The sequence below is a fragment of the Nanorana parkeri genome, unplaced genomic scaffold (genome assembly GCF_000935625.1).
Source record: "Nanorana parkeri isolate BGI_ZX_2015 unplaced genomic scaffold, ASM93562v1 scaffold153, whole genome shotgun sequence".
In the NCBI taxonomy this organism is placed as follows: Eukaryota; Metazoa; Chordata; class Amphibia; order Anura; family Dicroglossidae; genus Nanorana; species Nanorana parkeri.
The window spans coordinates 1057223-1071926 of record NW_017306421.1 but is presented as its reverse complement, the minus strand read 5'-3'; the positions used below and the strand labels follow the sequence as shown (position 1 = coordinate 1071926).

The following is a 14704-nucleotide window of genomic DNA, read 5'->3' as shown; positions in this document are numbered from 1 at the left end:
TTACTTTCCCATCTCGAAAGCAAATCTGAATCACAGGTTCACTTTAAAATATATTCATGTTTCTGCCTATGTGAGCTATGCCTGAGGTTGGTTGGATCAAGCCTGCAGATCCAACGGCCTCTCATTTACAGTAGCCAGAAATAGCTCTTTAATGCTAACAAATGCAGCTCATGGTTTCCAGCATCCCTAATGCAAGTAGTAGCTAAAGTAATATTTTATTAAGAACAAAGTTTACTGGATCTGATATTCTGTTCTCTGAGTCGTGGTGAACCGTTCAGGCAGAAACTAAACTGTTATAATGCAAATGAGATTTTCTTAGTTTCAGCCAGAACAAATCATTCAGTCTTCTGCTCTCTGCGACAAACCTTCCATCTATTATTCCTTTATAGCAGATTTATATTGATAGCGGAATCTATACATTCTGTAAATATTACCACCCCTAAAAAATGGGGGGTTTTCTATATGGTATATCTTATATCTCTTCATTTGACCCAAGACATAATGGGTTAGAAAGCATTGATCGAATTGATAGAGAAGCCAAGACTTGGGCTGTCTGTACACCAGTAGAATTTTGTTTGAAAAAATGTCTTCTCAGAATGTTTGTTCGATCTTCTGATAGTTATTGGGGTGACTCGACAATCAAATTCAACTGTAGTGACAAAAAAAATCAAAGGAACAGGATGGACTTTTTTTTTCTCAGATGAATAAATTTTTAACAGTGATTGTGGTTTTGGTTTGAGAAACCTAATTGATTCCAAAATCGAATGTTAAAATCAAATGCAATTTAAAACGACATTCTACAAGTCTCTGAAGGCGTTAGTTAATGCTCTGGAGATATTTTTATGAAAATTCTCTTGAAAATCTGACTGCGCGGCAATCGTGCACAAAACCGGATGGCCGGGCGCTCACGGAATCGCACACCACCACTGATCGAGCTGGCAGTGCCAGTATTTTCTAATGGCACCCCAGTCACGCCAGGCAGATCGAGTGGTTTCCCGCCGCAATACCGTCTGTGCAATCGTGCACGATGGCAGTTGAAAACACCGCACTGTGTGTTGCGAAAAAATTGTACCTTTTTTCAGTGATTGGCAGGCGCATGTAACCCCATTGAAATCAATGGGGCCACACGGCAACCGCTGTATGCAACCGCACACGATTGCCCAAGTCTGCACCAGCCCTAAAGGTACATTCACTTTCCCAAGTAATTTCGGAAAATGGAATTACCCACACAAATCTGGCCCCCTCTCCCTCCCCCCCGCTATGCTTACCTTTCGGCGAACGGTCCTTCCCGTCCGTCAGTATGGGTGTACTATCTGTACCTGTGCCATGTATTCTGAATTTCGCTCTCAAATTGCAAGCACTCGTTGGTCAGCGCGGTCACCTGCTAACCCTTTGCTTCCCATACTGATTACATTTGTATTGCAGTCTGTATCTCTGTTTTAGAGACGTCCCCTCATTTTATGCTTCTATTGGGACCGAGTTTGGTCCGAACCTAATCCCTACTATCTATGACAGGAATTCCATTCACCTGTAAGAGATTTCCTCCTATTTTCTTTTGCATCCTAAAGGGAAATCTCCCCAGCAGGGGACAGAAAAATAGCTGAAAAGGGGTTTTAAATCTTCCCTACCAAAACAAAAAAGCTGGCTGTATATGTACTTTAAGAAGCAGTTGTACAGGGAGCCTCATCATAGATCATATCTTAGGTGTTATTTTAAAAACAAATGTCTAGGAGGTTTCTGAGATGTAGTAAATAAAGACATGTTAAACCTGTGAATCCTCTTGTCAGATGTGAATGATCCCATGAATCCTGCTCCAGGATGAACTAGTTTGCAGCAATTAGTTGGTGTTCAGTGATAACTATTTTGTATCTCAGATTACTTTCTCAACAAATCTATTCTGCAAGACATTTCTTTATGGCCGTCCGGCTTTAACAGTCCTTTAAACACCCACTTACTTCCTTTCACTTTATGGTCTCATTGACCAAGCATTCAGTGTATTTTTAGTCAGCGGGAAGGTTGCACAGGCTAGACAAGCAGGGGGGTTTAAAAGGGAATACATATAAAAGTGAAGACTGTAATACATGACAAAGGTTTGGTGGTGACAAAGAACTTTGAATGTCTTTTGATACTACAGTATTGCAAAGAAATATCTAATAAAGGGGCTTATTGGTATGTGCAGTATGCCATAGTAACTAGGGATGCACAGATACCAGTTTTTCGGTATCGAGTACCGATATTTTTTTTCGGTACTTGCCAATACAGAATACCGTTACTGGCATCCCGAGGTACTGTGGGCCTGGCTTATCAGGAAGCCGGGCGGCGGGCCATGACGTGCCGCTTGGCTTCCTGATTGGTCAGCAAGCCAGGCTGCATTGCAACAAGTAAAGCCAGCTTCCTAGCCAATCAGAAAGCCGGGAGGTGGGTCATGGCGTGCCACCTGGCTTAATTTCTGGCTTTTTATTCTTTGCATACCTTATTTTTCTTCTGACAGTGGCCAGTTACTAGATCTCCCTTTACTTCCTGGAACTCTGGCACATATGACTAGACTAGGACATGTGACCATGCACATCATCTCAGGGGAGGAAAATGCCTTTCCCCGAGATCTCATGAGATTACAGAGGAGATTTCCCAGCAATGCACTGCTGATGTAACCTTCCCAGGATGCAATGCTTAGGCAGGATTAGATGTGTGCCAAAGTGGACCAGGAAGTAGAAAAAAGAAATTGTAAGTAAAATAAAAATATGTTTGTTTATCTAATGAATATAAGATGATTTCATGTCAGCATGCAGAGCTGTATGCTGATGTGATTTTCAGCCAAAGGGGGTAAAGGTCCACTTTAAGTTGTACCATACACAGGCATATGGCCTCTCTCCATTTGACAGCGCTGGTAATTGGTGATTGGCCCAGAGCTGTCACATTGAGCGAGTCACATGCTACTCATACTCAGAACTACTAGGAATTGTTTTTGCCTCCAGCAGCAGCGAAATGAAAAAAATGGTTTGGGCCGCTGAGGAAGGGGCGTTAAAGCAAACAGGCTGCTCTACCCTGCATGGGAACATTTCAGGTTTGCTTAAAATACACTGGGATCTTCCAGTAAATTCCATGACATATATGATCTTTTCAGCATGTTTTGTGTATACCCGGCAGGCAGCAGCCTTCTCATAGTTGAATGTACTTGAAGCAGTCACATTGTTAGTCCAGGAATATGTTGGCTAATAAGATCACATTTCCGAAGGGTCAGCTGACTGTAGAAGCCTACCATGGGCTTTAAGCTTAGTAGTCCTGCAGAGAACCTTCCTTTTCTCTCTCTAGTTGTACACTTGTGTACTTACTCTTAGGTCAAGAACATAGTTGAACATGGGGATGTAGAGTGACCAGTAAACCACAATATTCTATCTTAAGACTCAGCTCATGCAGAATGTTCTTTGACGTAGGTCTGGTAAAGAAATGCTTAGGCCGTGCAGTTTTTCCTATAAATGCTATTGGAATATGGAACAGATCACTTCATATATATTTTGTGATGCTTATAATCAGATTATGTCTTGCGCTAATGTCCCTTTTAAGTCTGCATTCGTAGCCCTTTTGTTTGATATCTGAAGTGATTTTCTTTCCATCTTGTTAACTTTGATTTGGTTTAAATCTTTTGCAGACAAAATCATGGAAGACGTTCTTCACAATGGTACACTGGTCACTCAAACGACACAATTCCTGGGTTCAGCTGGCTGGCCATGAAGGTATAGTAAAATAAGATGGAGCCCCAGTGCATGTGGCAGTGTTAAAATGTATCCAATGCCAGAACTATTTCTTCTTATAGAGTGTGGAAGGAGTATAACCCATGTCAGGTTTTCATTGCTGTCTGCATCCCTCCTATTTATCCTGGTGCTCCCTGTCATTGGGCCAGAAAGTAATGGGAAACAGTTCTTTAAGCTGGACACCAGTTTTGGTGATCCTCACTGTGGAGAGACTTCTTCTTATTTCCGGTGGTGTTTCAAGGGCAGGAAGTGAAGGGAAATCACCCCATTGGGACATAGACAACAGATAAACAAAACAAACCATTCCCTTCTCTATCCAAAACTTTAAAAAAAAGTGTTGGCTTTAGGTTTACATTAAGGTGACACTAAACTCAGGAGTTAAATCTTAAAAATGCATTCAAGTACCTTAACTATTAACAAAAATGTATCTTATGTGTGTATCACCGGCTCTAGATCCTCAAATCATCCCGAAATTAGTGCTGACACTGTTCTTCCTTCTGGAGGGTGGCTACTTTTGTTCCACATAGTCCCTGTGTGTGTTGTAAAGTATCCACCGCTCCAACCTCGCTCCCGTGAGGGACTACAATCTCAATACAAATGACTAAACTAAACATGAGATTATTATTATACAGGATTTATATAGTGCCAACAGTTTGCGAAGCGCTTTACAATATAAGGAAGACATTACAATCTAAGGCTCCGTTCACATATAGCGACTTGTCGCACGATTTCCGCCGCGATATTGCGCATTTTTGCCGCACGATACCGCGAGAAGTCGCCGGCCAATGCTATTCAATGGAGCTGTCTTAACTCCATGTCGCGCGTCGCTGGTCGCAAGTCGCTTCTACAGGACCCTTTTTTCGGCAGATTTTGCGCGATTTTGCTTTTTTTTCTATGGAGCCCGACGGAGAAGGTCGCGCTACCGTCGCTGGATCGTTGCTGGAACGTCGCCCCAAAAGTCGCGCTATCCCGACCGCTGAAAAGGTATGTCGCTATATGTGAACGGGGCCTAAAAGGGAGGGGGAAGTGATACATGAGGAGGTAGCTGTATGGGGATGATTTGTTTGAGAATGTGAAGGTTACAAAATGTTTTCATTTTGAGAATATCAGTGGATACAGAGATCTATGCAGTTATATATATATATATAATTTTCCTGCAAAAGTTCAGCTTGATACCACCCTCCTGTGTCTTGATGCTCCTGGTTGGTCAGTGAGGCTGTCCATACCTTTAAAGGGCCAATAAGGAGGATCAGGAGGCAGGATTAAACACATTTTATGACGATAGAAGAGCTTTGTATATAAATTCAGCTGTGTGGATCTACTGATAATAGGAACGTGCTTTTCCATTAAAGTAGCCTCAGCTTATGAACGGTTTAATTATTAATTAATTTAAGTAAAAATCCCTTCAATTTTCTCCCCTCTGGTAACAGTATTCAGAGCAGAATTCTAAAGAGAATTACAAAAAGCTTTGAAGTTTTTCATTTGACGTTTTCCTTGTCCATTTATGTTGCTTCTAAACCCAAAAACAAAATGTCATCTATTGCAGAATTCCATCCCTTAGATATGGTGGCTGCATTTGTTTTGTTTTTTTACAGGCTAAGTACATTTGAATAAATGAACTGACATCTCAAACTCGTTATCAGCTTTTCCAGCTATCACCTGTGAACTATATAACCCCTCCCCCTTTGTAATGGAAATGAGAGGAGGAGGTATTTGTAGTCCAAATCAGCTTGTGAGGACAACAGCATTCCTTCATAGATATGTTGCAGTGAGTAAAGAGTGTCATTCTAATGCAGAGAGTGTGTTACTGGCAGGATCACGAGGTAAAAGTAAAGGAAATAAAGGTCGAAGAAAACGGAAACTAATGCAGTCACCACATCTAAGGACTGCAATATAGGACATTTTGGTTGTGGGGATTAGATACACTTTAAGAATCACACGCAGTGTCATTATTGTCCTGGTATACAGCACCATAAGAATAATCTAAAATCAGATCCCTCTCTATATATATCTCACTTGCAGTCTATTCATTCTGCCTCCGGTCCATGTTACTGAATGTCCGCACCTTGGTAATGACAGGACATATATAGAGAATGTCACCAGATTCTATGTCTTGGATTACAGCGGCGCCATCCACAGTCATTTCAGCACCCAATCTCACAAAGTGGTTTATGGGACAGGAGTGCGGTGGGAAACCCAGATAATTGGCATGGACAGGAATGGGAGCGAGAACCTGCAGGAGCCAGAGCATTGCACCCGCGATCAGGGCAGCCATCAGGGGGGGTACGACCGATACTCATGTGAGAGGCCCGGGCAGCCTGGAGGGCCCGCCCGGGTCCCTTACATGACTATCGGCCGACGGTGAAGGGCGAGGAGGCGGAGGCCTGGCCCTAGCAGCGCAGGACCCCGGCATAGCCGCTCCAGCGGCCTCGAGACAAGCTGGGGCCCCATCAGCGATGCTGCTGGTCTGATGTCAGACTGGCCGGAAGTGACGTCATGCTAGTGATTAGCGGTTACAATGCTTTACTTATTTATTATTTATTTATTTGTTAAAACTGGACTTTGCCTTTAAATTTACCACAATATTAAGAACAGTGACTTACAAACATTGCTCATCTAAGAACAATCCAAGTCCAGGTAACTGAGTATTCCTTCATGCAATTGTCTTTCAAGGTAACTTCAAAGCCAGTGAGCGGGGCCACATTCTGAAGAAGTTCAGTCCTATAGAAAATGCATGCTTGGAGGCCCTAATGGAAGATATCCTCCGACCATATGTTCCTACCTACCACGGACTGGAGCAAAGGGAAGAACAGACATACATCAAAATGGAAGACCTTCTTATGGGCTTGGAGGCAGCGAGCATCATGGACTGCAAGATGGGTTTTCGGTAAGTGCTCCATTTGAAAGTTTTGAGGCGGAGAACAAAAAACACAAGGAGGGGAATGTATTGAAACTGGAGCAGATAGAATCTGGAGCAGTTTCCTATGCCAAAGCTTACCTGAACAAACTGGAGAAGCTGATTGGTTGCCATGAGCAACTGCTCCAGATTCTGTCTACTCCAGTTTTGATACATTCCCGCCATGCTGCCTGTTGGCTTTTTACCAGAAAAGGTTCTTCTGTGCCCCATTCTAATTTGTTTTCACTTTATAACTGGGGCCTGACTTCATGACTAAGCCCTGCTAGCTGCCATTACGGTGTCCAATGAGACTTCCTCGGAGGCCAGTAAAGGTCCTTTCAGACTGTGGAGCTAAGCAAAGTCAAGCTTCTGTAACAAGTCAGAGAGAGGCACAGCAGAGCATCTTCAGACTAATCAAAGTATTAAAGGGCATCGTCTGATCTGTCTGCAGAAACGTTTATAGTTGGGTAAGATTCACGTTAAAGCCTATGTGTCTTGTAGGGAACAAACTATTATTTGACAACATGCAACTTCCTAAAACAGTTGTTGTCTTTGAAATTCATGCTGCCATTGCCAAGCCACCGCTGTCTGCTGCTCACTCAGATCTTCATGTTTACCAGAAAGCTGCACAGAGCTGGTAGCTCATCACAACCTGTCTCCACCATGAAGAGAATTATTCACAATGGCCCACACATACCAATTTCAGCAGTGCACTGCAGGGAAGGGGGGTTACATGGAAGGGATATAGAAAATAGGACCAGTGACTGCAGCTGGAGTCATCAATTCTCCTCTGCTGCTCAAAAGTAACAAACCAATGTGCACAATCCATTTGATTACATATGTGTGTGGAGTGCAAGTCTTTCACAGAGTCTTGTGTCTGTCCCAGTTTGTAGGTGTATAGATACAAAACCTACCACAAATCCTTTCATCAATGAAAATCAGCTGGATTTGCACAAGAATAAGGGCCCACTCACACTATCATGGTACCCCAATGTATGGCACCCCAACACACCTTGCCAACGGACTGCAATTGAGGTGCACTTCCAGAAATGGTGCATGCATCATTTTTGGTGCGTTGGCAGCTGATTCATTTTAATTACTGCTTTTTCCTTGTAAAATGTACAGTTATGTTGCAGAATTATATTGTTTTTGTATCATAAGACAATGAATTATACCGACTTGTCAAATACTGATGGATACACTTTAAGATACTACAATGTTATACATGTAGAAATAGGTTATTCAGTAACTGCTCCCCCCAATCTAACCGTTGTCTTCTCTCTATAGCTCATTGGTCCTCAACCAGTTAAAACTGAGTTCAGTTTAAAACATTTTAACTGTACAACCTGCCAAATAAATTTTAATTCTGCTCAGCAAGTCTTGTGACTAACAACCCAGCCTTGTCCCTGGAGGTTCCTGCACACTACACTGCAGTTAAAGGAGAAGTACTGGGAGAGTAAAATGTACTCTTCCCGATACTTTGAGCTGGCTTGTGACACTGCAGCTATCGCACACCAGCTCTATAGATTGAGAACTGAGCGATCACATACTGCTGATCGCTCAGCTCACGGCTTCTCCCTAAGGAGAGGTTACTACCAGTAACCACTCACTGCAGGGATTCCTCCCTTCCCTCTCTATTTCTCCAGTGCTCATTGGAGGGACAGACGGGAGAAGGTGGGCACAGCCAGCTGTCAATCAGGCAATATTGTCTGGATCCTTCCCAGCTGCAGCATGGCTCTGTGCTGTCATCACATAGCAGCCAGTCAGGGCCAGTGCTGCCACTAGGCAAACTAAAAACACACAATGGTTAGAGCGCACTCCTGTAGGACAAACACAGGTAGGAAATAGATCTGCTAGGGGATGGTGTGCAAAGCTCCTCAATACAGGGGGAGGGACCCTGTGTATCACAATTCAAGACAAACAAAAACACTTTTTTGAGGAGCGCAACTACCTATAATTAGAGTAATGGACCCAATGTGCTAAGCTAGGGAAGATGCATAACAGTTTAAAATACGGCGGCTGAGACGGGAAAGCAGTGAGCCGCGATCGGCTCCGTGACCCCAGACTCTATGTGTGTTGTTACAGTGTCCGATGTGACTGTCAGCGAAGTGCATATTTTAAACTGTTATGCATCTTCCCTAGCTTAGCACATTGGGTCCATTACTCTAATTATAGGTAGTTGCGCTCCTCAAAAAAGTGTTTTTGTTTGTCTTGCACTAAGCAAACTAGGCAGCCGCCTAGGGTGCACTGCTGCCTAGGGCGCAGCCTCGACCACTCACCCCATTTCAAGTTGCAAAAGCCAATAGCAGGCTCGTTATTGCACCCACCCACTGAGCATTGGAACTCAACTGAGAGACAATTTTTTGGCTATTGTCCCGGCTGCTTACATCCATCTTTCGCCTATTGAAGCTAGCCGGCAAGAGAATGGGGCCGGAGGGGGTGTGGGGGGGATTGCGGGCTGCGCCGGTGGGGGTGCAACTAGCTGAATAGTCTAGCACCAGCCCTGCAGCAGGTAGCTCACTACATGCCGACTTTGAGTCACTGTGACCCAAAAGAGAACTAAGCCAAAAAAAAAGGGTTTGGCTATAGTTCTTTTTTAAGCAATATAGCCTGAAAGTTCTGTTCTGCCCATTATTATTTTTTTGATACTGCACCTTATCTGGCTCGTATCTCTCAGATATCAATTGAAGTACATAATTAAAAAAAGTGCATAATAAACTGGGGATGGGGGAGATTTATCAGATATGGAGCAGTTGCCTATGGCAACCTAACATCTTCTCTCTTCATTTTGTTCAGTTAGGCTTTGAAAATGAAAGGTGGATGCTGATTGGTTGCAATGCACAGCTGCTCCAGTTTTGATACAGTCCCTTCACTGTGTTTAGCCTGCTCGGTGGCATTTTACCACTACTGTTATAACGCCATCAGTGTTATTTGCTTGGCTATTATGATACAATCAATGGGAAAGTTAGTTTGCATAGATTACTACACAGGTTCCTTAACCCCATCACGACCAGTGACGTACATATTACGTCATTGGCACCAGGCCCGTTTAAACAGACTCCTGGAGGCTAAAGCTGCCGGGACTCTGTTTACTTTTGTAGAGCCAGCTGTCAGCTTTACAATAGAAGTGATTCTGGCAACTCAGTTGTTGCCAGATCGCTTCTACGGGTTGGTAAGCTGCGCGTCCGACACCCCCGTCGTGTTTCCCGGGCTCCAATACCCCTCCTGCGGCCCAGGACCAGCATCTCAGGTGTCGGTGGGAAGCTGGGGAGGAGAGCGGCGAATGTCTTAGCACCGATCTCCTCCCTGTTCTATGGGACTGGGAGCGACGCGTATTACATCACATCTGTTCCCATAGCTGTCAGTGCTGGGCTCCTGAAGCCCAGCAATAAGCTATTGAAGTGCGATCTGCACTTCATTAGCTTATTTCAAGTGGAAAGGTGACACTAGGGGTCTTCTGGACCCTTTTGTTTTTAAACAGGAAACATTAAAACAGGTCCCCCTTACCTGTTACTGAACCCTTGTAAGTCGCTGCGGCGGAGTGCTCTGCGGGTGTGTCCGGCTTGTGCGGTGGACGTGGCGTACGCGTCGTGCGTAGCGTAACTCGTGTATGGAGCCGCGAACAGGAGGGTGTGAGGGAAATGTAAATTTTAGCCGATGAATGGACGATGGAAAATGCTGACAGCGTTTTCCATCGTCGATTTGAATCGACTTAATCTAATAATTGTTGCAGCTCTACAGAATACCAATGTATAATACAGCGGCACACTGCTGAACATTAGCAGCTATAGAGGAACAACAAATCCCAGCAATAGTACATTATACAGGCTGTTTGTTGTTCCTCTATAGCTACTAATGTTCTGCAGTGTGCCGCTTTAAAAAAAAACAGGAAACATTAAAAAAACTCCCGGCCGATCTCGACTTACTTTGAATGACGGTGTTGTCGGCGGGCAGCGGCGAGTCGGGAAGCTCACCGGGAGGAGAGGGCCAGACGCATGTCCTCAGCGTGTGCGGTGGGCATAGCATAAGCAGCGTCACGTGAGCGGGTTTATCGGCGTGGCGTGAGCGGCTTAACCAACGTGGGCGTGGCGTGAGCGGCAAATTGGAATTTTAGCCGACGAATCAACGATGGAAAACAGTCCATCACGGGAGCAAGCTGGCTTTCTGGCCATTCAGAAAGCTGGGGGGCGTGTAATGACACGCCACCCAGCTTCATGATTGGCCGGGAAGCCAGCTCCATGCTCCCTAGTCACAAATGATGAGGGAGCATGGAGCCGGCTTCCCGGGCCAATCAGGAAGCTGGACAGCATGTAATGACTCACTGCCCGGCTTCCTGATACCAGAAGGTCAAGTATCGGGCCAGGCATTGGAGAGTTTGGGTGAGTATGAGTACTCGGCATCGGCACTGATACTAGTATTGGTATCGGTGCATCCCTAGCAGCAACCTTCCTACCTTTAAATGTCTCCTCGAGCAATACAGGTGAACCAAATCTATGGGGGTTCTAATGTGCATGTTTTGAAACTTTCAGGTAGTGTTGAGAGATGCCTGGCTCCCTCCTGCACCTTCCTATTGGTCTGTAGGGCTGCCCATTATAATGACAGACCAGTAGCAATGTATAGGCAGCAAGATAGGGAAGGGACGTTTTTAACACTACCAATAAGTCAAATTGTTTGTATATTAGAGCACCCGGGATTTAGAGGGAACTGAAAGCCATGTGCAGACATTTCTGGATGCCTTTCTTGTAGCAGCCTGTTCAGCAGTATTATGGTACTGACAGGTTTACATTAGAACATTGACATCATTTAGCAAATGACAGATACTTAGCACAAAACAGATTTTCTAAACGTTTGCTCCCATCAGGATTAGCAAAGTTTGCTGAACATTGTTAGTTTATGTGCCCGCCTAACAAAACATTTCCTGGTATGTATTTTAGAAATGAACATCATTAAATTTCAAATTTCTTAAACCTCTGTTTTCACTTTGGGTTTCCCATTGCCGAATCTCTTATGTTGATGTTCCATAAGGTTCCCACAAGGTGTGGCTATCTGGTAAAATGGTGCTCTTGGGGTGAACAGTAATCACATGATGAGGGAGATTTACAAAACTGGAGTAGACAAAATCTGGAGCAGCTGTGCATGACAACCAATCAGCTTCTCTTTTCAGTTTGCTCAGTTAAGATTTGAAAATGAAAGCGAGAAGCTGATTGGTTGCCATGCACAGCTGCTCCAGATATTTCATTCACTGTGTTTGCAGCCATACATACAACTCTGAATGCCAGTTGTACCTACAGAAGCCAGGACGGTGCGGTCTGCAGGCAGTGATTAGAAGCATGATTTTGTATGGTTTGTGGTGTTCCCAGTGAAAAGTGCAGAATGTGGAAATACCTTTTAGGCAATCAGATTCAGATGTAATATAATCCTTTCTGGTACAAATTGTCCTTTTTGCAGAACATACTTAGAAGATGAGCTTGCTAAAGCCCTCCTGAAGCCCACACCACGCAAGGACTTGTACAACAAAATGGTGTCCCTGGATCCCCAGGCCCCCACACTAGAGGAGCACCTGCAGAAAGCAATCACTAAACCACGTTACATGCAGTGGAGAGAGAGTGTCAGTTCTACGGCACTGTTGGGATTCCGTATCGAGGGTGTCACAGTGAGTCAGTGCTCAATCATTTCTCAGAACCTACAAGATACATACGAGTCTCATAAAACTACAAGTCATACAGAGCACACCTAGCATGTAGCGTATGACCTGTCACACAGACTTGCTTCCCTTTTGATGAAACTACTTTCTGGTTCACTCAGCACTTCACGTTTTCACATTACTTTCAAAGAGTAGTCATGTGATTCCCGAGTTATTCCTAATATCTGACATTGTCAGCCAGTAAGTCAACTAAGCAGTTCAAGTTTTTTCCTCTAAGCAGAAAAGGGCAGAATAGTGTATATATCTTCCACCTAAAGCTCCAGTAACAATCGACTCATTCTTCAGTTATTAGTATAGCCCAGGCACAATAGTTTCACACATACTAGAGGTGTAGAAAGCTCATCTGTGCCAGGTGTAGATGGCACTTACCAGAGCTCTGCTCAATCATGCAGTTTTACTACAAGTTTTTTATCTGGTTGGATTGGCCGTCAGAAAGGTTACTGACCTTTGACCTTTTGTCTCCCAGATTGAAGCTGGCTCGGTCAAGAAAAACTTCAAGAAAATGAAGGGTCGAGAACAAATCATGGAAACATTTGTCACTTTTACAAAAAGCCGAAAGGACATCCTGGTACGAGACATCACTGTTCAGCACCTACTCTTCCAGTGCAATGTGGAGTTATACACGGGGACAGCCCAGCATGCATGCCCTGCTCTGCAAAGCTAGCTTCTGGTTACAGCATTTGTGTCTGTCTTAGACATGTCACTTCATCTCTTCTGGACTGCAGGCTACATCTGGATCTCTGTAATTAGCAAGCCAATATGTCTGTCACATTTAACACAAGCAATAGGGCAGCAGTCCATCCATCCTGCTTTACCTGTAGTGGCTTCATAACTCTGGGAGCGTTAAACTACTCTACGCTTGGGGAATGTAACCAGACTTGTCTTGTGTTTTCCAAGAGGTGTGACAGAGTGGGAAACATAAAGCCTGCAGCACAATGCGATAGTTCCTCTTACTTCACATACAGACATAAACATTGGGTTTCATTGAGCAAAGTATTTGAAATTGTTTCTACTTTCCCGCAGTAACCAATCAGATTAAAATGTGCAGCAGGCAAATTAAAGTTTGGAATAGGGATGCACCGATACCAAGTACCGTACTCGGTACAAGTCCAAGTGCAGGTACTTTCCCTGCTACTAGACTACAGAAAAATCCAAAAGTTAGGAGGCAGCGTTCATTTGTAAGGAGCACACGGAGCTCCTGGGATTTGTACATCTGTTTTAATGTACGATTTTGTTTTTATAAATAAAGGGATGCACCGATACCAGTTTTTCAAGTACAAGTACTGATACTTGCCCAAGTACTCACAGATACAATTACCGATACATTTTTGTTTGTCATGTGACAGTTTTTCTAAAACAATGCAGACAAATGATTTCAGGACAGTGGTGGAGTGCCAGAGCCAGGTCCCAGCTGCAACCCTGATAGTTCTCGTGAAAATGCCAAGTATCGACACTGGTATCTGAAAAGTATTGGTGCATCCCTAGTTTGGAAGCTATTGGAAACACACTAGACAGTATATGTGGCAATCAAGGATTCTGAGATCCCAATCTAGCTTCTGTATGTATCTGCTCAACAAATGTAAAATCGCTCTGCTACTGACATTTAACCATTTGATGACATGCATTGATTTATTGGCAGCTTCATGAAATCAATGTAAAGCTGATATTATAATTTTGAACAAGTAGTTTAACCTGTTAACTGAACACAGATTGAATCACTCCTGTAGCCCTAACCTTGTATGTGTAACAACATGTAATACTTTACAAAGAGAAATCCCCAGTATCTGCATGCATACAGCAGTGCCATCTTGTGTTAGAAAACGTGAAAAGTTTGCTCTCTTTATTTCAGGCTGCCTATGTGAAGCGTCTGGAGAGCATGCAGGCTGCACTTAAAGAGTCTGAATTCTTTCGCACCCATGAGGTTAGTAAACAACGTACCCAATATTACAATGCAAGGAGCCCCATTCGCGTGCTGTAAATTATAGCAACAAATCAGTTTTCTGAAATCGGATCTGTGGAAACATAGACTCCGTTTGGTCGCTCGGAAAATCTTCATGGCATTATTATTACAGCTGACCTGAACACAAAAAGTGAAAATTTGCTATGAGGAACCTCTAAAAATGTTAATACTATAACAAAGGTATATTTTGTTTGGAATTCCTCCTAAATACATAGCAGTGCACTTCCTAGTATGTGAGTGTGCCAGAGCACTTAGGTCTCATAATACACATATACAGCTAAGGCTCTGCTGTCTCTGAACACTAGAGCCTCAACCACAATGTCCACCTCCACACAGAGACACAGTGTAGAGCAAGGCATGGTGTGTCAGTAACAGGAAAAGATCAGCTAAAG

At 43.8% G+C, this 14704-nt stretch overlaps 1 protein-coding gene across 1 annotated transcript in view; it reads left to right on the top strand.

Annotated features, from left to right (window-relative positions):
* LOC108785253 (inositol-trisphosphate 3-kinase B-like) overlaps positions 1–14704 on the top strand; it is a 69236-nt gene that overhangs the window by 50833 nt on the left and 3699 nt on the right. The window contains exons 3-7 of the mRNA XM_018554300.1: positions 3650–3734; positions 6426–6639; positions 12097–12301; positions 12819–12920; positions 14202–14273. Coding sequence (XP_018409802.1) covers positions 3650–3734; positions 6426–6639; positions 12097–12301; positions 12819–12920; positions 14202–14273 — 678 coding nt within the window. The remainder of the gene's footprint in view (positions 1–3649; positions 3735–6425; positions 6640–12096; positions 12302–12818; positions 12921–14201; positions 14274–14704) is intronic.